The sequence below is a fragment of the Polyodon spathula genome, chromosome 3 (assembly GCF_017654505.1).
Source record: "Polyodon spathula isolate WHYD16114869_AA chromosome 3, ASM1765450v1, whole genome shotgun sequence".
Taxonomy (NCBI): Eukaryota; Metazoa; Chordata; class Actinopteri; order Acipenseriformes; family Polyodontidae; genus Polyodon; species Polyodon spathula.
The window spans coordinates 59,875,993-59,901,898 of record NC_054536.1 but is presented as its reverse complement, the minus strand read 5'-3'; the positions used below and the strand labels follow the sequence as shown (position 1 = coordinate 59,901,898).

The following is a 25,906-nucleotide window of genomic DNA, read 5'->3' as shown; positions in this document are numbered from 1 at the left end:
AATCCCTCACTCCTAGGGCTACGGCTCGGAGACGCTAACATCGACTGTCTGCTTTATGCTGGCAACTTACTTCTTCTTCACCAGCACAAGAGGGTTCAACAGAGCTTAAACCTGTTAGATCAATACTGCAAAACATGGGCACTGAAATTAAATTCAAACAAGACCAAAATGATGACCTTCCAAAAGAAAGCCAAAAATAACAGTAAGAAATATCAATTGTATTTCAGTGGGGAACTACCAGAGCACACAACCAGCTACACCTACCTAGCAGTACAGTCTCTGCAAGAAAAAGCACGGCGGGCATTCCATGCCATAAAGACCAAATTCTATATCAATCCACCAGTTAAAATCTGGAACAAACTATTCAATTTGACTGTGTTATTCTGACCATTTCCCTCTATGGGGGTGAGGTCTGGGGTCCAACCTTGAACCAGGATTACAATAACTAGGATAAAACCCCAACAGAAAGTATGCATTTGCTATTCTGTAAAAATGTGCTCAAAGTGCACAGAAGTGCTTCAAACAATGCCATTGGAGCTGAGTTCGGGCTATACACACTACTGTTCGACATTGAGAGATGAGTCTGGAGGTTCTGGTTACACCTGAAACAGAGCGACCCAAAATCGTTACAGTCTATAGCTGTCAATAGCCAGGAGCAATCAGACACAGTGAGTCACTTTGTGAAAAAGATTTCTGAGCAGAGCAGGACTGACACAACAAACTGTAACATCAAAAACAGAAACTCCCAAAAGAGGCTGATCAATGCCATCAGCAAGGAATCTGAAAATCGATTCATGGCACTCTGGACTACACAGATCAACAAGCACAAAAAATGTAAATGGGCCTTGCATAGACCCATGGAGAGAAGACTGTGTACCCAGTGTGACTCCCTAAAGTAAAAGCCTCTACCATTCAAGTATAAATAACAGCATCATGAGAACCAGAGTCCAGCGAATACCAAATACACTCTGCATTTCTGTATAAGATTCTTCAATATGAGAAATTATTTCATGAGAATTATTAAGCATAATGAAAGGCAAAACTAGCAGCTGTGTGTTTTTTTTTTTTTTTTTTTTTGTTGCTGTACATTTCTCTCTATCAGGCAATTCTCAGAATTATGCTTTCCATTTTGATAATGATAATCTTTATTATCATTATCAAAAGAGAAATGCTTTTTATAACAAAACCAATCAAAAATTCTATCTAATGTACATTGAAAGATTAGGAATGTTTTTAGATTCTCCAAAAATATTTGGAAATTGTAAAAAAAAAAAACCTCAGATTTTTACATTTTGACATCAATGGGCTGTTCTAGCCTAAGGTTCTGTTATGTTGAACTCATGTTATTTGTGGTGGATTAGAAAACGATTTAGTATCATTAGCCAATCAGCTTCCAGCTTTAGCGGGCTTCTATCAGACGGTAGATGCCCGCTGGAACATCACAGCATCAACTATGAATCAAAATTTTCTGAGGAAGTGCTGGCTTTTTCTGTTTGACTTGCTTTAATGAAAAAGCTTAGTTCACATCTATTGGCCAGCAAATACTAAACAAAGATACAATTGGTCCAAATGTATTTCATTATCCACCAAAACTAGCCAATTCATACTTGCCACTGACAAAAGCCACCAGTTCTCTACCCATAACTTGAGAATCAGCCAACAACCAACTAATACATAAAATGTTCAGTAATAGTGTTCCATTCAGGTATCTGGCTCTGGAAAAGGGCTGTACAGTGGTCATTGAGATGTACCTTTGTTATCCTTCGCCACAGCTTGTCTGGCAAGTAGAGGTTCATTGCTAGATATTCCATTCTCTGGAATACCCTCTCCACACTAATGCATAATCAACACAATGAAACCACATACTTGCCATGAACTTCATTCACAATCACGGCTTCCAAACGTGATTATCTCGTATTACATAGGTAGTTACAATAGTTTAGCTCGCAGTAAAAGAATTAAAGACATCCAGAGATTTTCTCTAGCCAGGTAATTCACTGCTCAACTAGACATAGGTGTTCAATTAGGACATGATTAAACCAGATCCTGGACTGTATAATACCATAGTTACCAGCTCCTTTTGTGAACAGTTCCAAAGAAATCACAGGACGCAGTGACCTTTAAACTCTGCTCGTTCCATAGCAATGAAAAAGGTGGGACCAGCAAAGTTTAAGTTACTTATACTTTAATAATAATATTGTAATGGATTAATAATATGGATACACAGCTTGCTGCCAGACAAAGGCATCTAGTAATGTTTTCAGTGGCAAAATATTCATTTTCTAATGAGCATCCACGTCAAACTAGTTTAATTTCAGAAAGATTTAAAGATCATCGCTGTTAAAAATATTATGATAAAAGGTAGCTTTCTCCTGATGAAATAGCTGGCAGAATGGTTTACTGTATGTTGTACCTGTAACACCTAATTACATTTGAATTTATTCTCAACCTGAAATGTTCATTCACAGTGTGAGTTATCTTAAAATGGGGTTTGGAGTAAGAAATGTATTGTTAAGCACTCATTTTAAATAGAATATTTTGTTTGAAAAAAGCTTAACGCAGAAGGCCGCTGCCACACACTGTAGTTTGATACTTGGATAGACCGTTTTTAGGAAATAAACTGCAACAACATTTTACCAAATCAGATTTTTTTGTCTATGACATCAAAATGATTAATCTTCTTGAAGACATTTACTATATAACAATAAGAAACAATGGCAACTGCTTCCTGACTAGAAAACATATTAGGCCCCATATTAAAAAAAAATCAATGTCATGCATCTAATTGTAAACTAAACAGATCATTTTTACACTTCTGCGGTTTTGGAAGTCTATTTAAAACATGTCTGTGTACTTGTGCATCTATTATTTTGTTCTGATTAGAGCTCTCTAGAACAAAGTGCATAAATCAAGAGAGGACAGGGCCAAAAACACAATGGTCTAACAGAGATATATACACTCAGTAACAGCATGGGAAGATGTGCCATAATTTGACCACTTTAAAATAAATAAATAAATACAACTTACCCATAGATTTGTTTTCAGCAGCAGTTCACATTAAATAATACTGATGGAGGTACAACTTACTAGGTTGTCAGGATAAACAATAAATGAATGAAAGAAAATTGGAGAAAACAGATTTAGAAGTTTGAATGTAGGCTATAAACTGTATTGCAAGTTGCACCTTGTCAGGTTTCTGCATCGGCTTCACACCTAAAACATCTCAGGTTAATCAGTTGTGATGTCTCACATGTTTTAGTTTTTTTTTTCATACGGAAGTATGCAGTAAGGTATTGTAACATGTTTTTGTGTTGTACAATTTATATATTTATAATTACATGATACTGATGATTTAAGGTCTGATGATTTAAGGTCTTTTGAAGCTGAGCCACTCTCAGGTGAAATGTAAATGGCCTGGGGCAAGTATTAAAAAAACAACAGGTATTGAAATCTGATCACTCGCCAACACCGCCTTGCATGGAGTAGTGGAGATAGTGCCGAACTACAGCCTGCTAAATTGCTTTTTAGATTTCTCATTGTGAATTGATAATAGACGTCTTCTAGTTCTGCAGTTCAACCATATTATGTATTATTAGTAGTATTATTATTTAATATTGCACAGTTAAGTTTTAATACTGCTACTACTACTAACAAATAAATAATCATTTCCATTACATGAAATTAGGTGTAAAACTTCATGCTGATATTGAACTCCAACTAATAGACTTCTTTTGCTGTAAACTAATGTGATCCATCTGTGTTTCCTTCCATCTGATGATGCAGATATCCTTCTGCCCGGTGTTGATGGCTGAAGTGTAATGCTGGCTCTAGGTATCAGCCTATTTTGCCTCTCTGTCACATCAGCACACACACACAATGGCTGCAATGCTGGCTCCAGAGATCAACCACAGTGTGGCCTCCCAGTATGACAACCGTCTAGACACAGCTGAGTAGGGTACTTCTCTGGGGTCTTCAAGTGGACACCTTCCATTCTTGGTGTTTCGTCAACTAGTCCATGACACCTTCAGAGGTGATTCTGTCCCAGCATCACCCCCCTCCGTCCCCCACTCAGCTAAGCCCAGCTTACTTACCTTTCTTTACATTAACATTTTTTTTTTCTTCTGTGCTTTAGTTCCCCAAACAGAATCGTTTTGTCTCAACCAGAGTCAGTTGCTGCTCCTCTCTGCTTCTTCAGATAAGTTCTTCACAATGTGTTGCAACTCTTGACCACTGAATCCGATGTCTCTGAGAAACCAGGTTGTGGAGTTTGCCACAAATCCTTGACAACCCACCTCCGCTGGGTAAACCTGGACTCTCCATCCTCGCTGTTCTGCTTCAGCAGCTAGTTGAGCATACCGAAGTTTCTTTCTTTCATGCGCCTGATCCACAGCATCCTCCCATGGCACTGTTAACTCTACAAAGTGAAGAAGGCGTGCTGATCCAGACCACAAGACAACGTCTGGTCGAAGGTTAGTGGCGGCAATCTCAGATGGGAAAATAAGCTGTTATCCAACAACTGCCAGCATTTTCCAGTCTCCAGAAGCTTTCAGTTGTCCTTGATTACATATTTTTCATCCTAGAAAAATGAATAAGATGGACCGCAAAATGGGAGGGAGCATCTTTGAGACAAGGCTGGGGGCTGGTGGGAGAGTGCTTGAATGGTAACAAACGCCAGTCAAAAGGAGTTGGAACACAATGTGACCGAGAGGGCGAGGTTACTGGGCCATCTAGGGCAGATGCTACTCCGGCCCCTCTCAATATACCGGACCTGTGGTACTCAAGCACGGACATAGTTTGGGGCCAACATGATGACCCAACACTAGTGCACGCTTGGGGGCAGGTCTGGTCTATTGAAGGTAAGGATGTTGATGGCACTGGGGCGCTAGTATATCCACATGTCAGTTTCAGTGTGCAATTACTGTATAGAGTAAATCTAGCCATGGGCACAGGACAGCCTGTAACACAAATATTCGTTCTCCCATCTTGTCGGATCGAGGTCATGAGGCTGGCGCATGATATCCCTTTTGCGGGGCACCTCGGAGCTGAGAAGACAAGTGAGCGGATATTGGCTTGATTTTATTGGATAAGTCTTCATACTCATACTGATGTGTTGAGATATTTAGCCACATGCTCAGACTGCCACCGAGTAGCAACGGGTCAAGTGCACCCCGCCCCTTTGTTTCCAATGCCGATTATCTCCACTCCATTTGAACGTATTGCAATGGACAGTCGGCCGTTTGCTACCTTCTGACTCTGGGTATGCGCATATATTATTAATGGTAGATTATGCAACACGATACCCAGAGGCAGTTCCATTGAGATCCACGTGCTGGTGCAAAAGCCACCGATTTAATGCAGATTATGGTTAGAGTAGGGATCAATAGTTTAGCTCGCAGTAAAAGAATTAAAGACATCCAGAGATTTTCTTTAGCCAGGTAATTCACTGCTCAACTAGACATAGGTGTTCAATTAGGACATGAACTCGACTGATCACGGAACCAACTTTTTGTCTAGCTAGGCGATCTCTGAGTAGGAGCACATGCTTCACCACATTTTCGGACAAGCCTTTTTGCTCCACCCACCCCTCTCTCAGCAGATTGAGGATGCCACGAGGCTGTCGGCAGTACAAGAGCTCAAAGGTGGAGAACCCTGTCGAGCTCTGCGGCACCTCTCTCACTACAAAAACGAGGAAGGGAAGAAGTGATGCCCAATGTTTTTGCTCTTGTGTTACAAATCATCTCAGCATCGACTTCAAGGTCTGATTAAAACGTTCCACCAAACCGTCCGTCTGTGGATGACAAACAAACGTCTTGATGGGGCGTATTTTTAATATTTTATATACCTGCTGTGTATTGCTGTGTATTTTTATTTTCTGCTTGGTCAACACACCCTTGGATTACAAAATAAAAACAAACCATTTCACCCATACTTTGTTGTCTGTTTGTTATTGGATTACTGCATCTGTACTTCTCCTGGTCTAGTCATTACCACTTTGCCACACTGCTTTACTGCTTTCTGGAACATAACCAAATCAGGACAGCAACAACAACCTTAACTGGCGGCACAACGCCCTTTTATAACATAGCTCCGCCCCTTATTTTAATCGGGTGCCGGTGTCACAGGAAATAAGTTAGCTGTGAAATAAGTTAGATGTGAAATAAGTTAGCATTTGCCTTTTTGAGCCTTCTATACGAATCTCAGAGCTTAAAGGCAAGGTTAAGCCATCTCCATTTTCTGCCGGTAAACTTTAATTCAGAAAATTGTTTTACTTTTAAAAATATTGCCATGATCTTTATTAAAGCTATGATCTACGTGGTTAAAATAGAAAACACATTGTTATAATATTAATAACACTTTTTATTGTATCATGTTGTATTTTATTTAATAACAGCTGTTAACTTTAAGCTACTACAAAGTCATGGTCAGGCTATTTATTTTATGTGCATTATGTTAAATCATTATAATAACACTTTTTAAATAATATGACAATATCTATTATTTAACATTCCCAGATTAAACCATCATCAGAGTTGTTATTTTAAGTTTGTAATCACCAGATATTTACATTATAGGTTTTCTTTGTACAAATATTACCGAAAGAGAAATAAATACGATATTCTGTATTGGTTACGACATATCAGAAACAATTAAGCATTACTATTTTTATGTGCAATTAAATTATTACAGCTGTCAAGTCACAAACCCCTCCCCTCTACAATGTATACTGCCCAGGCCCACCCCAAAAAAGGCGCAAAATCTAAAACTATTTGTTTTTATAAAATATACAAAAAACAAAACCAGACCGCAACACAAGCATCGATCTGTAAGTACTGCACTCTAATTTATCATTCATAATACAGGTGTGTGTATATACACGTCCATATATATGAAGTCTGCGTGTGTTTCTTCATATGATCGTATGAAAGTATGTATAGGAGACCAATCTATCTATATAGCCCTTAAAACACCATCTTTCACTAAAAACGTATACGTTTTCTATATATATTAAAACAGGTTTAGATATTCCCACATATAGACTTGATTAAAACGTCAAAAACAGTATTCTCTGTATTAATAAAAGTGTTTGCACCCACTTCCCCATAACATTTATTAAAAAAAAAAAATAATAATAGTTAAATTTACTTACGCCACAGTATGATTGACACAACATTTTTTAAAGGAAATAAACATTTGGCAAGTAGTGATTTTAACTCTGCATAAACATGACTTATACTGACAAATAATGTTTTTAAAATATTTATTTTTGCTAAAAACCACACTGCACATCCAAACACAGCTAGTGCTTTAAATGTGCATTTAAATAAAATGTATTTATAAAAAAACTTAAACGTACATTTACACTTTGATAAATAAGACGACAAATGTTACTTTTTTAAACAGAAAAATAATGTCTGCAATACACTACGATAAATATGATGTCAAACGTCACATTTTTAAACCAAAAAATACAGTCTGCTGAAACTGTTTTCGTTTCTTAAAAAAATACAAATGGCGTCTGTAAAATCTTGGATAAATCTCCACAGAACCTTGCGTTTAACTTCTAAAATCCGTGCATGCGCAGACAGGCTCAAAAAGGCAAATGCTAACTTATTTCACGGCTAACTTATTTCCCGTGACACCGGAGCTTTAAACACATCCCATTGTCCTCAGCCGCACACCAGGACCAATGGGCACAGACAAACAACAGCCAATTACCGGGGAGACACAGACAGCACCACACGCGCAGGTTACATTTACACATAGTGACAGAGACAGGGATATACAAGCAAACGACGGGAAATACAGAGAGGAAAGGGAACACAACACAGCGGGAATTACAGTACGAAAATACAGTAGGAACACAGTACAAAACATAATTGCACGGAACGCTACATTGCCACTACTTCAGTCTCTTTTTGTCCTCAAAAAGTTCAACAGGGTGCAATGCCCAAGAGTGACGCGACACAATGAACTTCCATGCTTCCACAACAACCCTTTACCGCCTTGACTGTAGCACAAGGCTCTTTGAACCAGCATGCAATTGCCCAACTGGGCTGGGCAGCGGAGGACACAAAGTCCCTGTAGCGAGCAGGTGGCCGATGGTGTCATTGCGCCCTCGCCTCACCTTGGGGGGAGTCTCTTTCAGGTCCGGAACTGGAGGAGAAGGCTGGTGTTGTTCGTGTCACAGGGGGAGCTGGGACTTCAGTCTGTGATATGGGGCGAGACAGTTGGGGGTGGGTCTTGCTAATCCCCAGTCATGTGCAGACATTGCTGAAGACCTTGCTCTTGAAATTCCACCCTTGGTCTGAGTGAAGCTCCTGGTTTGGCAGTGTGTAGGCTTCTGGCCACTTGGTGAAGTAGTCTCTAGCTGCCAAAATGAACTGGTTCCCACTGTCGGAGGTGGGGAAAGGGCATCCCCAGTAGCACCAGTTGCGGAGGTGTGCCAGCCATGCCGAAATTCCCTACCCCTGGCGCACAGTGGTTGGTCTGGAGTACGGCACGCCTGAATGAAGCAAGCCCCACTAGTTGCAGGCGGGACCCGCCGTTGGACGGAACTTGCCCTGTGTAGTGCAGGACGCCCTCTTGAAGATCCAAGGTGGTCCACTGTGACCACAACGCTTTCACCATCTGCGAGAGCAGGGCTGCTTCAGCCCAGTCGGTTCGCAGGTCTGTCTCTTTCCATTGTAGGAGCAGACTGAACTCTGAGTCCTGCCTCTGCTGCTCTTGCCACTCAGCTGGAGACAGGAGCTGCACCTCTCTCACTGTCACTGTGTCCTTCCTCTTCCAATGCCTCTCTCTCCCTAGCTTCCTGGCGGTCGCAGTATCCGCACCCCACATCACTGCACGGTCACCTGGCCAGGGAGTCAGCATTCCTGTGCTTCACTCCTGACCGGTGTCGGATGTCCAGGTCATAGGACTGAAGTGCCTCAAGCTAGCGGGCTACCTGTCCCTGAGGTTCCCTGAAGCACAGCAAACGCTAAAACGCGGCGTGATCAGTGCAGAGCACAAACCGGCGACCACAGAGGCTGGGGTGGTAGCGTTTGATGGCTTTTACTACCGCCATTAGCTCCCTCCGGGTCTCGCGGGTCATGCTTTGTGTTGGCTGGGGATGGCCACTGCTGCACGGCTGAGATTTTCCCTGGTTGGTAACGATGCCCTCTTCATTGACCTGGTGGCCGAAGAAGGTGGTCTTGCACCTGAACAGGTGGCACTTGTCTGGGTGCAGTCGCAGCCCGGTGGCCTGGGCAGCACCTGTCGCAGGTGGAGCAGGGCCGCTGATAAGGTTGGTCCATGTACCAGCAGGTTGTCCAGGTACACCACACATGCCTGTCTGGGGATGCCATCCAGCACCTTCTCCATCAACCGCTTGCCAAGGCATTGCACAGTCCAAAAGGCATGATGTTGAATTGCCAGAGGCCCCGAACGGTGGAGAATGCAGTCTTTGGTTTGGCATCAGGGACCAATGGGATGTGTAAGCTTTGAATAGAGGGGCGGGCTGAAGTAATAAGAGGCACTGCGACGCCCTATTGTTGTTGTGTCGTGGTTGCCGTGGTTCCGGAGTAGCTGACAGGGAGCTGAGAACTATGGGTGGGTGACTGAGGGAAAACGGTGCTGAATAAAGTTTTTGGAACAAGAAACCAACATGTCTGTCTATCCTGTTTTTTGCCTGTCCTGTGAAACACACAGTATAGTATATATATATATATATATATATATATATACACACACACACACACACACACACACACACACACATTAGACTCAAAACAATTGCTCGAAGTAGATGTTGATCACAAATTAAAAAAAAAAAAAAAAAAAAAAAAAAAGGTTTTACATTATTAGCGTGAAATACAATTAAAGCACTTGCAACAAACTGTATACAAAGCAACACAGTCTAACACGTTTGCCTAGAGATGTCTAGAGATATATTTTGCATTATTTTGCATATATGTGACATTAGTCAGTGTTATACATAACCAACCTGTTGGTTCAACAATAATATTCATAACTGCTGCGACTACATTTTGAACCTTTTTTGACCGGATCCGTTCTTGTGTTGTGGTCACGTTCACTGGTTCTTGATCAAAGATTACTTAACCCTGTTCTGTTGCGGTCAAAACGCACCCTAGTAAATATGCGACTGATAACGATAACAAGGCGACGTTTGTGCAATTGTTTCTGAAGGAACCATAAACTGGTTACTAAGCAACCCGGCTCTGAGCTTTTAGTATGTCAAGCTTTTAAAATGCCACAATAAAGTCAGTGAAACACAGTATTTAAGAACCACTAATTCATTAAAAAAAAAAAAAAAACAGGAAGCTGAACATTAATATCAGCCAAGAACAACTGAGTTACAAGTTTTTTGATGAAAACATAATTGTAGCCAACTTTTTTTTTTAAATCAGGCTTATGTGATTGTAAAATGTCACTTTTTGATATATTTACCACTGCTTAATCCAAGTTAAAAAATAAGATACAGGTGGGAACTGAACTTGAACTTGCTCATGGCCCCGCGGCAAAATTAACATCATTTTTTATTCTAAAATCCAACATTATTTAATTTTTAATATGCTCTGATACTCTCTCTTCCTTACCTTTTTTCTTTTAATAATGGTCTTCTACTCTCTTCCTTCAGATATTTTTGTGAGTAATAAACATGCCTGTATTTAAGTATTAATATTTTGTGCAGTCGTCTCTACTGACCGCCTGCTGAGTTCACATTCCTTAACAACGTTTTCTTCTTAATCTTAGCTAACGTTAGCCACGGTGCAGACCTTGGGTCAAACCAATATGTTCGTGTAGGGAGTGTATTGTGAATCTTGTGAACAACATTTTAAACTTGTTGCCATGGCCGCGCACTTCCTGTTGCGTGAGGAATGTGCATATGTGCGTGTTACGTCACATTGTCACAACAATAGAGAGATCACTTGGAGTTTCTAAACTGCATGTAAACCAAGCAACTGTTCTACTTTCTATGTCATTTAGGACGCGACTGGAAGTATATTTAAGAGCCATGGTTAAGAACAATTCATCTATCCAAAGAAATTATTTTTTGAACAGCCAACTACATGGATATGAAATAATCGAATTTGTTCAACAGTGCTTAGATCACAATAGTACACACACACTGACTTCCACTTTCATGTCAGGGAACTGATGTCCCATATGAGTTTATAAATGAAAGTCCTATTGAACTCAGAATACTAGTTTAGAATACTCTTGTGTAGTCTTTCTATTGAAAACCATGCCTTCACTTACCTATGGTGTAATATCTCTTCAAGTCGCTGCGACGAGGGCTGCGTCTTTGGGAATGTGTTGCATTGTTATCTTCTTTCTCTGAAGTGGTAGTCTTGGAAACAGGTGGGGACTTGTTGAGTTGTGATGAATGTGCATCTACCACCAGGGGACTAGAATATCCTTGTGCACTCATATCCACTGACTGGGACTTTTTCTTCAGTCTAGGAGTAAGAAAACACGGTAAACCTTAACGACAGCCTTAACATTTTTAGTTTTGCTTTGAAAAGGACGAATCAGTTGAGAAATGCATCTCAATATTATGCGTAATACTGTAGGTTTTGTTGTGCACATGAATTGAACAACAGCAATAACAGCAACTGTATGCACAACATTGTGTAAAACCACAATTCTCTAGAGAGAGTCCAGGTCCAAAAAGTAAAATAGACAGACCATCTTATAAGTCTAAATCCTATCCTATCTTTGACTATGACCATGTATATTGATCAGGATTGCTGTTTCACCCTGGTTATTAATATCACAAAAAAAAAAAAAACACGAGGGAAAAAAAGCCATGTAACTGAAAAAGCTTCATATATCCAGCTTAGATCCTCTAGTTCCTTTTATTTTCAGAGATCTAAAGTTTCTTATATGCTTAGTGGAAATGCTTCATTTCCAATGCAGTTTTCCTGCTGAGGTTTACACTTTGTTTTCCCTTTCCCTGACCTGTAGCACTTTAAATGTTATTCAAGTCCTTGGAATTGAAGACAAATAACAAATACAATGCAATTTAAAATCAATATCTTCCTACTGACTTCAGTTCAATGATTCCAGTAGATAAACAGTCAGCAAAACCCCAAAAGTCATGAATATCACATTATTGTTTATATTGTTTTCTGTGCGAAAACATCATAAATTATAAAACGGACATCTGATTTGCATTTTGTTAACAAACATTTAAATGCCCATATCACAAAACTATGATCTGGATGATGTTCTTCAGCCAGCTTGTTTTAAAAGTATGCTAGCCACAACCCGAAATGGTACAGGTGTGGCATTATGTCATATTAAACAAAGGGTGTTTCGATTTAGACGTAGAATTCTATATTTACATCACTTCTATATCACTTCTAATCTCTTCTTACAACTGGCTGCCCTATACATTAAAAGTGTCTACGTTTGCAGCACTAGAATATAAAGAAATGTGAGAGCCCAAATCCGTGAGTCATAAACTAAAACTGCACAATTAACTAATGAAATGGTCCTTTTATACTGTACACAACATGTTGATCCTTACTTTCATCTACCATTAACAACTTGTTTGATGATGTGGTTATAAAATATAAAACATTGAGAAAGTGACTTTTACGATAAAAATTGTAAACCAGGTAAATTAAACTATTTTTATGATATAAACTATATGAAAAACATAATTTCTCAAATTGTTAATAAATTACATAATCCTGAAGAAGTATAATAAGAACTTGCACAATAATTCAACACCTAAATGGTTTTCATGTATTGAACTCACTATAAAAATTGTGTAAAACTGTTTTTCAAATGACAAAACAATATATAAAAACCACTGCTGTTAATTCACTGTTTTTGACACCAACTTGAAAGTTTGAGGCAGGGTACTTGCTCAGGACAAACTTGCTCAAATCTGAATGAAAAAGGATTCATTTATACATAAACCTGAATTATCTAAATACCTACATAAAAAGTAGCAACTAGCCGGATCACAGATTATGCTTGAAGTGTGAATCGCTAGGTTAATTAACACTCTCTCATTCCCTTTAAATTGTTTATAAAGGGTTTATATTAGACTCATACTTCTATATATTATTATTCTAAGGATAATATATATCTATCCCCTATATATTTATATATGAATATATATATATATATATATATATATATATATATATATATATATATATATATATAGGGGAATAGGACTATACTTGTATCCTGGGTATTCAGTACCAGAGTATATATCACATTGCAAGTATTTACAAATAGAATTTCGATTCTGAGGAAGAATTCTCTGTGCAGTCACCGTATCCTGAATACTCTTATAACCTTGGTTATAGTTCTGAAGGCCTTTCATCCACTAAACAGTCTTCCTATTTAAATGGGGATAGAGCAGACCCCTGAAACCTCAAACACCAGAAATTGCCCCACCCACTGACAACCTATAAGTAATAAAATGCCTTGTTTTTTATGACACTCCTTTGAGTTTTTTTTAGTGCAACGTTACAATCAGCTATTTATTAGTATTTGAAATGAAGAGAAAGTGCAATTAAATAATTTTTATTACATGAAATTTGTTGATCATTTAATTTTTTTTTTTTTTTTTTTCCATATGATAAGGGATGGCTCCAGTAGTTAACTATACAGGAAGTGGCCAAGAGATGTGTGCTTAAGTTATTAGGTTTTTTTTTTAATGTTAATACCTGCAATATTTCCTACATACATCCACAATCCACACAGTTTTTTTTTTTTTTCAAATAGAGCACTGTATTTCAATAGATCAGTCACCCACGATTATATGAAGCCTTGCTGTGCAGGTGCCGCACAAGACAAAAAAAATGACGAATTGCAATTAAAGTATTTCTTCAGGCTTACAGACAACCAGGAAGCATTATGATATGGCTGCAGAACACCAGCAGTGCCTAGCTATGCATGAATGAAGAGCTCATGCTTGGACCACCTGGTAAAAATAAAAAACAATTTCCAAAACTATAAAACGACAGAGGGCACTGCCTTCAAGTCAGGACACAGGTGCGCTTACTACCTCCCTCAAAAAGCCCTGTACCTGATTGTATCCTGTATTAACTTGTGTCACCTTTACCAATGATTTATACATTTTACCCCCTTTTTTTTTACTCAGTTTGAAATGCCCAATTTGAAGATGGGCGCTGGAGCTAGGGTTGCTGGGGGTGTGGCAGCACCTCCTGGCTTTGCATGGCTTCCATCATACACAGGGGTTACAGTTTTGTTCAATGGCTTTCAGCACCCCCACTTTAAACATTGTTCCAATGCCACTGCTTCTCATGGACACAAGTTTTCCGTTGATTGCAATATCCTTGCCCAACAGAAAAATAGAACTCCTGAAATCAAAGATTCATCACATATACAGTACAACTAATAACATAATAACATAAAGAACCAAAGTTCTCTGACAGTTTTATTTGAGAATGTATGTTTGTTGTTGTTCTTTTCAGCATGGGGGCACTAATAGTTCTGCATAGTGTTGTAAGTGCTTACGTGAAACATCAGGAGGAACTGTGCTGCTGCTTAGGGCGATATTACTCATTCAATTTGTCATTAAATTGTATATATAAGTCTATTTTTTAGGCAGTGACTTACATAGTGGTGTAGCATTGTATGTTTATTTAGTTTTTTATATTTTCCTTTAGCATACATGTGTTTACAATGTTTGCAGTATGAACTTTGTTTTAAATGTCAAACATAGAACAGAAGCTTCAGTATCTGGACCAGTTGAGAAAAAAGTCTGGTCTGCATATTAGCCTGGTCCTATGACTATGGTCCTATGGCTATGGTAGGGAACACAGTTTGGGTCATTTGACAGTTTTTTTAAACAAGAGTCAAGATGTTCTGGAATCTGGAGTTGTTGATTGTTTAAGAAGGATTTAATGATTTATATTGTGAAGAATAATCTCTGACAAATGCTTAGAATATTAAGGCACTTGACAGAACATTTGATGTCAAGGCTGGAAGATTGAGAACCATAGACTATGGCCCAGATATTCGAGAGGATTATGTGCGTCGCAAATGGTGCCATATTCAAAACTTATTTTTGCGTGCCACAGTCCGTTTTGCACTGTGCACAAATATAATGTATGCATAGCACAATTTGGGGGGGTGGACGACAATTTGAGAGATCCTGCCATGTTCGAAATTATGCGGCAAGCACAAAACCAGTTTTGCGAGGCACAAAATAATGCTTTTAAAAAGCAAGCCTTAACTCTGCGCACATCACTCCAGCACTCACTCATCCAATCACTGAAGTGAAATGCAGGCGCAATACAAGGTTCCGTCCACATCTATATAATGATTATATTCAAAAGAATGGTTGTGATAGCAGCATCGTTTTAATACATGCTTAAAAAATAAACAGGGAAGCTGCAATCATGATCGTTCTTTCAGACGAAAAGAAAACTAATCACTTTCCCAAGCACCTTTCTTGGTGCTGAAAAACAGAATCAAGAGTACAGCACAGTCTCTACTTAGTACTTGCCGTCAGTGTGTAACATAGACCGAGTCGGCAGATACTAAAAAAAACTACCTGTATAATGCAGGAACACTTTACTTTAATAGACACATACAGCAGTATATCAACCCTAGATCGATCAAGCACCAGTTTTCAACTTCTTAACTTGCTTTCACATAGATTTCAAAATCAAAGACACTGCTTATACAGTAGTAAGCTAGGCTATTACTGTATTGGAAAATTTTGTCGGCATTTTGAATGTAAATTTAATGTACGAAAGGTGCCCCTTCCTTATTCCACTGCCCGTTCAGCCCATTTTATTTAAGTTGAATTAATTACCCCCCCAGGTTTTCCAAGCAGGATTATATATATTCCAGTCCAGACACCGAGCAATAATAAGTAATAAAAAGTCAAAAAATGTAAATTAATTAGAATAGGTAACATGTACTCATATTTGTGTGACACCTGTCAATTATGGAGACAGAAGCAGAGAAATCATGAACTCACTTCCCAGCAAACAATATAGATACATCTGTTTGAATTCCTGAGAATCTGTGAAGGCCCTTCAAATATTTAGCTTATTAATGTCTGTGATAATGATAAACATTAGATACAAATGTATGCATGTGTGCAAATTTCATACGCTTAAGCACAAAAAATATCTGAATTGCTCTGAAGGCCAAATTTGAATGAAAAAGGCTAAGTGTTGCGATAAGCGTGACAGGCTTGTAATGCTTGCCTTTAATTACATGCCTTTAGCCAAGTGCCCTATCCTCAGCAACATTGGCAAAGGGCCAATGGCTCAATCCGTAAAATATCCCTGTAGTTGCATTATCCAAAGGGTCCCTTTTCTTTTCATGCCACTCACCTGGTAATTCCACACTCAGGTATAAGTAAGGGAGACACATGTGCAGACTGCATCCACAGGCAGCGTTCATGGTCGTCTCCATGCTGAGATTCCCGTCTTCTGGGCTTCCAAATAGAGTAGTGTTTTCAGCATTGTGGGTTTGTTTTATAGTCCACACTTCTGTAAACATGTTTATGTATAGTGTAAGGAGCAAGGGTAGGAGCTACTCAAAACATCGGCTCACAGGGGTGTTTCTGTAAAATAAAGTGTGGAGTTTGAAGCTTCGTCTCCTTCATGTTGACACTTGAGTTAGCAAGTCGCTACAATATCTTTTTATTTAAATTATGTGTTGAATAGCTTACACTATCCTGTGGTTCATTGTTTCATTTTCCATTTAGTAGCTTATTTATATATTTGTGGTGGTGGGCATGCAACTTCAGGGGTGCCAATGCTATCGATGTGTGTTGGGCTTTGATTCTGCATTCCACGTGCAGAAATATTGGTATGTACTGTAGCTGATGGCAGGGTATTGCTAACAGTCCATTGTTGTGTAGTACTCTAATTCCACACATTCACGCATAGCTCTTGAGCATTTCTGCTATATTTGTATCGAATGCGCAGGTGGTTTTGCGAGGCACAAATGCATTTGCAAATTGAGCAAAAAACTGCTATTTTCCAACTATGCGCAACTGCTTTGTGCCGTGTTGGAAAATATCAGTTGTTGTGTAAAAGCAATCATTTTTGGGGTTGCACATCACTTTGGATATCTGGGCCAATGTCTTTTCAAGGATGACGATATTCTCTGTCAAACACGTCTAACAGCAGATGGCAGACAAATGATGATAAAACTGAACTATGGGTTGTGTTGAGGGAAGGAGACACGAGCACTAGACCTGTCACCAGTCCAATTTAGCAGGACATCTCTAAATCTAATCTCTAATGCTTATTGGACAGCATCATTTATCATACTTTTTCAAAGTCAATATACGGTGACATAATTTATTTGGCATTTTTTATTTTTGTGCACATTTGCTAAGGAGACAGTGGGAAAAGAATGTCTCGTCAGTCAACCAGATAAGGTTGACAGAAATAAATACATGGTGAAAATAAAATAAAAAATGTTCCAGTCCGTACAGCCTACAGGCAAGCAGTACACTGCCAAAATCACAAGGTGGAGATTAAACAGCTCAACAGGGATACACTTGATTTGGCTTAAAGTGCAGAAACAAAAGCAATTTGAGATGAGTCACAACATCCTCATAATTCTAAACAAGATGAAATATTCTGGCTGAGAAGTAACCCAATGCAGTTCCACAATGTTGTCCCATACACCCTGTGGGTTATTTATTGGAATTAGCACACACGGTAAAGCCACACATTTGCTTTGGCTCAGAATTCCCATTTTACAAGAACATTCTAGAATGTTCAGGGGCATGTCAGCAGTTATGTGGAGAGGATACAGATAACTATTCAAGAAATTCATAATGTTTCATATTGAACAAGATGCTGGAGACACCCGCTTGAGGCTTCTACAGGGGTGGGAGTGTTCTGTCTATAGAGAGTTTTTCATCTTAAAAATATTTTGGGAACTGAAAAATGAGTGTGTACTGAAGCAATGGCAGATGTTGGCGAGCCCAGAGCTGATTTAGTAAGCAAAAGCGAAAAGTTGTTTTCAGCTTCTTGCAATTTACAGTGAAAAATACGCTTTTTATTTTCCTTACAGCATTTCACACTGTAAAATCATACTTTTAACAGAGAATTTGGTTACTATGGCAACAGGGTCAAACAAACACTGACTTCATGATTGGTGTTTGAGTTATACTTATACTAGTCTGTACACTGACTTAGCGAGTCAGTGGCATATATGATGTTACAATTTACTAATAATTTGAAGGTATCTGTGGTTTTAAAACTTCATAATTATTTCTACGTAGTATTAGAAATGTAAAGAAAAATACAAAAACGTAGTTTCAACAATAGGAGCACAGCTAGTGATTAAACCAATGACCCTGGTGAACCCAGTCAGATGGAGGAGAAGGAAACCTTAAATGGATGCAAACCAAGGATTATGTGACCACGAGCCTCTCAGAAAATGGCTAGTCACACAGTTGACATGGAAAAAGGAATCTGTATAAGTTCAGAGACACCATCTACATGTATGGGTGTGAGAGGTTTTGAGTAGAAGATAGAAAGCAACGAATAATTACGATTCCAGGAAGGTCTAGATGGCAGATGGATACTGAACGCATGGAGAAGGGCTGAAGAAGGTGAGAAGGAGGCCCTTAGTTTTCTGCAAAATGATCTAACACATAAGCTTGTGAAGTTGCACAAAGCGCAGAGCCAACCACAGTGCTGTAAATAGAAGGAGCATGCAAGAATCCATTCAAGTTTGTGAAGAACTTATTCACCAGTGAAAAGAATGGTATACTTACAGCAACTATGCCCAATATGGAAAGATATCTTGAAGAGATATACGCTGATCCAAGAAGAGGGGAGTCTGTCAATTCCCTCTCATATTCCACCTACTAATCCACCAGAATACCAAATGGAGGACTCTGCTCCTAAATTGAAGAAGGTGTACAAGCCGTAAAGAAAGCAAGGACTTCAGAAAAGCCTGTAAAGTGTTTTGAGAGGTGGTATGATGGGGATTTAAAGGACACAGTCTGAGTGGGAAAGGTGAGACAGCAGACAATGCAAGAGCTGGAGAGGATCGACAGTAGTGCAACCGGGCAAACTTAAAGTGTTTGAGGTTTCCCTGTCACAGTACAAGCCTGGAAGCCTTGATTAGTTCAAACAATAGGAAATGGCTGGGAGTTCCATGATGCCTTAAGGGGCTTTCACACTGGAAGCGGCACGGCAAAAGCAATTGTTTTCAATGAAGGCGGTCATGGGAAGCGGCACTCAAGCGGCACCACAGAGTGGCGCGCAGGAGATAAAATATTTTCAACTTTCGCCGTGCCACGCTGTGACGTAAACTACCAGCAGCAGGCTCCTTTGGGAGAAATAAATACATAAATAAATAAAATGGAGGAAAAACTTGTGGTTCTGATTTCAGATTTTCCAGAGTTGTATAATACAACATAAACCTTTTGCGGTCCTATGTCGGACCAGGTCCGACATTACAATTTTCCCTTTCCAGTATGATGTCGGACCCTGTCTGACATCATCAAAAAGATGTCAAGCACGGGTCTCTAGTCGTTTTTTCTCTGGAAAAAGCTGAGAAAACTGAGCTAAGAGAAGCCAAAAAAACGGGGTCGGATCTGAGCAATACACATAGCCTTTGCACTATAGAGATCACACAGACACAAACAAAGAAGATAGCTGCTTCCACATCCAGCACTCAAAGAATATCACAGACATTTGCAAAGCTTTTTGAGATGTTATAGTAATAAAATAATGACTTGGATCGCATTATTGAGGAGTTTGATGATAAAATGAGTGATCAGTATGCACGACTATGAAGAGGTATGTGAAAAAAACATCAAACAAGGGGTGGGGCTTGGCTGGAGATGTAGTACTGAGTGTTCTTTTGCTAAGCAGTGCCTTTTAAACATGTATTACTAAAAATAATTAAACAGCACGTGTAAAATAAACAGTGTGTGTGAAAATAAATTGGACCTGACGCGTCTGACAAGCACTGAATAAATGGACCACTAAGAGTTAAGTAGGTTTGAAATCTGCCTTCATCAAACCGGAGCTCCTGTATCAGCTGATGATATTTGCCTTACCTTTTTCTTTTCTTGAGGATGTCATGGACCCACGGCGATCTTACTTATTTTTTCTTTCTCCAGTAGAGCAAGACGATCGCAATTATCTTTTTTTGTTTGCTGTTCATTGTTCCAGGTATTGTGCTGTCAGATGCACAGTACCACTGATTGTCCGGTCCAGTGCGAATGTGCCTTTAGCAGGGTAGCACTCTACGGTAAAGGGAAACTCCAGCTGTCAGTCTCAAACTGAGGAATTCAAGTGCGCTAAGGTTCGCCTGGAAATTACACTGATGGAATCGCATGATGAGTGTGTAAGGGAGGTAACACCTATTGTAAGAACCTTGAGAAAGTGGGCAGCAAAGGATATGGAGCAAGCACAATAGTGAAGAGGAGGTCTTGGTCTCTGTTCAGCTCCCAAAAGATGACACAAAGCAGCTCCAACTGAAAGGAGGAAGTTGGTAGGTACTGAAGATTAAAAGCTGCAGGAGAGGATGAGGTGTGTTAAGGCAGCTTGCCAAGCAAAGCAGGGACAATGTGCAACAATGTACGATTGGCTGGTGAGAACTGTGGACAATGGAACAGAGGAGGATCAGCTTCTTAATCAGGTCCATATATTCTGCTCTTCCATCACCGTAGAACCTGAATGTGTGGGTGAGAGAGAACGCTGCATGTCCTTTGTGTTCATCACCGGCTACTAGGGCTGTATTAGAAGGTTCAAAATATAAACAAGTAGCTATGGTGACATCACCAGTGAATTATGCAAATTAGCACCATCGAAGCTTCGAGTCATTACTTTTGGTAATGTGTTCTGAACCTTCGAAGGTCAAAATGTACCCTTCGTTGCAGCCCTACCAGCTACCCTGAAGCAGATTCTTACAGGATGTAAGGTGGCTCTGAGCTAGGACAGCTTCACTTGGCATCAAGACCAGGTGCTGTGATGCTTGGCATTAGCAATGAAAGGATGGTGTAATAAGATCAGCAATATCAGCAATAGCTGGCACACACAGAAATTCCAAATAATGAAGAGAAATAATTAGATTGCTGTTCAACTCATGCATAATAAAACAGGCTGCCTAGAAAACAAGGATACAAATAACACCTCAGTCTAATGCTTATGCCACCACCTGATCTAGCAATTTGTCTTCATGACCCTATTCACAGCTTTTACAGATATACTAAATTATAGCAGCGTTATGCCCTTTTGACTGCAGTTAGGAATGATCTTGCATAATTAAGGTCTAAAGACTATTACCTTAGTGTCAAATTTATTTCACAGAATGAACAACCACTATCCATGGATAAATACTGAGAATATCAAAGATTTCATTGCTATATAAAACATGATTTAATCAAAGTTCCCTTCCAAAGTCACTTGTTGGTAATACAAAAGACATGCTTTCACTAATACAAAGAAGACACAGCAGCACTAGAATGAGATTATTATTATTATTATTATTATTATTATTATTATTATTATTATTATTATTATAGGGATAATTAATTGTAAAAGTCAACTCCCTGCAGCAAAAATTGAACACAAAATATTAATTCATTCTCCAGAGTTCTGTGCTGCAAGGGTTTTTGAACCTGCGGCAGTGTGAAGGCCCTGCCGGTACATGGGTGTGTGTTGTGGGGAACATTAGGTTGGCAGGAAGAGGGTTACATTTCTCCTTGTCAAAACACATCGGAATGTGGCTGGAGCCGACAATTCAATAAATAATAAAATAGGTGTTCGTGGGTGTTAGAGAGTTAGTAGGATTGATGTTGGTGATAGAGGTGGAGGTCTGTGTTCTGTGTTCACTGCTGTGTTGTCTGTTTTGTTTACATTTCGTGAGTTTTTGTAAAACCTTTTGTTTTGGCCCTTGTAGCATTTATTTTGTCAAGAGTGTTTTGTTAAGTACTTGTACAGTGTTACTTTTTTATGTGTTTAATTAAAGACTGCATTAACGCAATTTAACTACAGCATTCTGTGTTTGAGTCTCTATCCCTGCCATTACCAACTGGGCCGTGATACTACCGTGCCACAGAGCCCCATATAGAGTACTTACTGAGTGACAGCACATTTAAGCATATTTGATCATAAAACATATGTACAAAAGTAAACCAATTGATATATATTAAACAAAAAAAAGCATAGTATAATCCAAGGTGAGTTTTCATCTAGCAAAAAAGTAACTGAAGAGACTGCTTTGGTTTGCTTAGAAAAGAGAAACAATGCTCGTTTGATTTTGAAAGTAAAACCGACCGAGAGCGAGTGGGAGTGTGACGGAAAGATGAGTTCTGGTGATGAATCTTCCTCCCAACCTGTGAGGGCGCTAAAGAACGGGAGGAGAAGCATCTGGAAGGGCTGGCCTGACAGTTCGTTTCCGGGTCAGGGAAGTGGGTCAGCCTGGATGGAAGCGCGACTCTGTTGTAAGACCGTATTGATTTGAGAGATAAACGAGAGGCAGCTGCAAGTAATAAGGCAGCTGCAACCGTTTATCTCGATATCATGCGGGATTACATATAGGGGCCAGGGTAACGCTGGTCTTTTCCTTCGTTTGGGTAAATGTTCGGAGAGAGAAGGAGCGAGAGAGGAGCTCTCGTTGTTACAGAGAATTGCGTGTTGTGTTTTGTTGTGTTTGTTTGTAATTGTCTGCGTTTTGCACCACCAGACAGTTAACTCACCTATCCGGAGCTGTCGACCAGGGTCAGCACAATCCGGATCACCACTGCACGGAACCGTCACGAAATACAGTGTCTTCACCCACCACAAGCACGTCTGCACTCACCCAGGACTGGTGACCGTGTGTTCGTTTTGTTCGGGACTGTGTCCGTGTTATTGCTATCCCCGTGCTTTACACATTGTTGTGTATAGCCGGGGATTTATTATTTAACGGTCACCAGACCTGGATTATAAATAAAAGCACCTTTTCACTGGAAACTGTTGTCTGCCTGTCACTCCTGCATCGCATCACCGCTATACCTGTTCCCCTCCACTAGCCACTTTGCCACACGTGGTGTCAGAACACGGGACTATGGACCGCAACGCGCTGGCGGAGTTGCTGCAGGCACTGGAGACCAGACGGGATGCAGAGGAGAGACGGAGGGAGGAGCGCTATACGGCGCTCATTGAACGGGTAGGGCTGATCGTTGCTGCAGGAGCGACCCCTACCGGAACATCATTGATGTCGGCCCCGAAGGCACGGGCCATGAAAATGACGGCGGAGGATGATCCGGAGGCATTTTTGGTGGCGTTCGAGCGGCTGGCAACCGCGGCGGGATGGCCTCGGGAGTTCTGGGCAAGCCAGCTAGGACCTTGCCTGATCGGGGAAGCGCAGGCAGCTTACCAAGCCCTGAGCGACCAGTACGCCACTGACTATGACCTAGTCAAGCAGGCTATCCTCCGTCGTCTCAACATCACCGCGGAGACCCACCGGACGCGGTTCCGCGAGTACCGGAGAGCCCCGGAGACACGCCCCAGGGTGGTGGCACAGCGGTTGTGCGACCACATGGTCCATTGGCTGACCCCAGAGAAGAAGACCGCTCAACAAATGGGGGAAGCCATTGTGGTGGAACAATTCTGCCATGTGGTCGGCGCCGAAACTCAGGCGTGGGTACGGCGCCACAACCCTGACACCCTGGAGGAGGCGGTCAAATTGGCCGAAGATTTTGAGGACTCTTTGACGTCAGCCCGGGTCGGGATCCTGTCAGCCCCTGCCCTGCTCAGGAACCAACCTCTCCCTCCCTCTCCTCCAACACCACCACCATCACCCTCGGTCCCGGCACCCAGACCTCCCAGACCGCCGACCCCGTTGGGCCCCCTTGCCTCCCCCCCATGGAGACCGAGGATGGCCCCCAGCTGGGGTAGAGGTGTTGCCCCTGCCCCGTTGCCCTACCAGCAGCGGGACAGATATTTAACCTATGCCCCCTCTGTCCCTCCACTCTGTTTTAGGTGTAACCAGCCAGGACATAGGGCCAGGTCATGCCCCGCTGCTATGGAGTGTGACGTGGCTGCATGCAACTGGACACCTGGAACGGGTAAGCAGGGGGAAAACGGTTGGGAGGGGCCCTGTCTGATTGACGTGGTTTTAGGGAATGTGAAAACCCACGCGTTAGTGGACACAGGGTGTGAGCAAACCTTGATCAGGACAGCTCTCTTGGGCGGTATGTCGTGGCGGCCACAAGGTCAGGTGGCCATCTCCTGTATCCATGGAGACACGGCGGCATACCCCACCCTAAAAGTATATTTATCGGTAGGACCGATAAAACGTCACCTTGTAGTCGGGGTGGCGGAAAGGTTGCCGCACCCAGTTATTCTGGGCCGAGACTGGCCAAAATTCAAAGAATTGGTGCAAATAATGGCAGTCTCAGCCACACACGTAAACGTGGCAGAAAAAGGGAAAAAGGAACGGATTGGTGATGTGTTTCCTTTTCATCCTGAAATGTTTTCCCCTCTGTTCCGTCCTAGAAAAACAAATAAGGAGAGACGGACCGCGAAATGGGAGGGAGCGTCTTTGAGACAAGGCTGGGGTCTGGTGGGAGAGTGCTGTAATGGTAACAAACGCCAGTCGAAGGGAGTGGGAACGCAGTGCGACCGAGAGAGCGAGGTTACTGGGCCGACTAGGGCAGAGGTTATTCCAGCCCCTCTCAATATACCGGACCCGTGGTACTCAAGCGCGGACCTAGTGTGGGGCCAAAAGAACGACCCGTCACTGGTGCACGCTTGGGGGCAGGTCCGGTCCATTGAAGGTAAGGATGTTGATGGCGCTGGGCCGCTAGTATATCCACATTTCAGTATAAAGGGGCAATTACTATATAGGGTAAACCTAGCCGCGGGCACAGGACAGCCTGTAACACAATTATTGGTTCCCCCGTCTTGTCGGACCGAGGTCATGAGGCTGGCGCATGATATCCCTTTTGCGGGGCACCTCGGAGCCGAGAAGACGAGGGAGCGAATATTGGCTCGATTCTATTGGCTCGGTCTTCATACTGATGTGTCGAAATATGTAGCCACATGCCCAGACTGCCAGCGAGTAGCGCCAGGTCGAGTGCGCCCCGCTCCTTTGGTCCCACTGCCGATTATTTCCACTCCGTTCGAGCGCATTGCAATGGACATAATGGGCCCGTTGCTACCTTCTGACTCTGGGTATACGCATATATTAGTAGTGGTGGATTATGCAACGCGATACCCAGAGGCAGTTCCATTGAGGTCCACTAGTGCAGCTGCAATAGCCACCGAGTTAGCGCAGATTATGGCTAGAGTAGGGATCCCCAAGGAGATTTTGACTGATCACGGAACCAATTTTTTGTCCAATACGTTACAGCAGGTGTACAAAATATTAAAAATACGTCCCATCAGGACGTCCGTTTATCATCCACAATCGGACGGTTTGGTTGAACGTTTTAATCAGACCTTAAAGTCGATGCTGAGGCGATTTGTAACACAGGAGCAGAAACATTGGGCATCGCTTCTTCCCTACCTCCTTTTTGCGGTGAGAGAAGTGCCGCAGAGTTCAACGGGGTTCTCCCCCTTTGAGCTCCTGTACGGCCGGCAGCCTCGCGGCATTCTCGACCTGCTGAGGGAGGGGTGGGAGGAGCACAAAGGCTCGTCTAAAAATGTAGTGAAGTATGTGCTCCTACTACGAGATCGGCTGGATTTGGTCGGTCGTTTGGCCCAAGACAACCTCAGATCGGCTCAGCACCGACAACAGCAGCATTACAACAAAAATGCACGGATTCGAACCTTTCGACCAGGGGACAAGGTAATGCTGCTACTTCCCTCATCTGAATCGAAACTGTGTGCTAAATGGCAGGGGCCGTATGAGGTGATTCGGGCTATAGGGAAAGTAAATTATGAAATTAGACAGCCCGATCGCCGAAATGAACGTGAAATTTATC

General features: G+C 41.4%; 1 protein-coding gene across 3 annotated transcripts in view; it reads right to left on the bottom strand.

Moving 5' to 3' along the window:
• oxr1a (oxidation resistance 1a) overlaps positions 1-25,906 on the bottom strand; it is a 179,839-nt gene that overhangs the window by 76,947 nt on the left and 76,986 nt on the right. For 2 of the 3 annotated variants that reach the window (XM_041245623.1, XM_041245626.1), the window contains exon 3: positions 11,260-11,459. In XM_041245623.1, the coding sequence (XP_041101557.1) occupies positions 11,260-11,459 (200 nt within the window). Of the gene's footprint in view, positions 1-11,259; positions 11,460-20,047; positions 20,080-25,906 lie in introns of those variants that run through there. The other variant, XM_041245624.1, reaches the window with a different exon arrangement.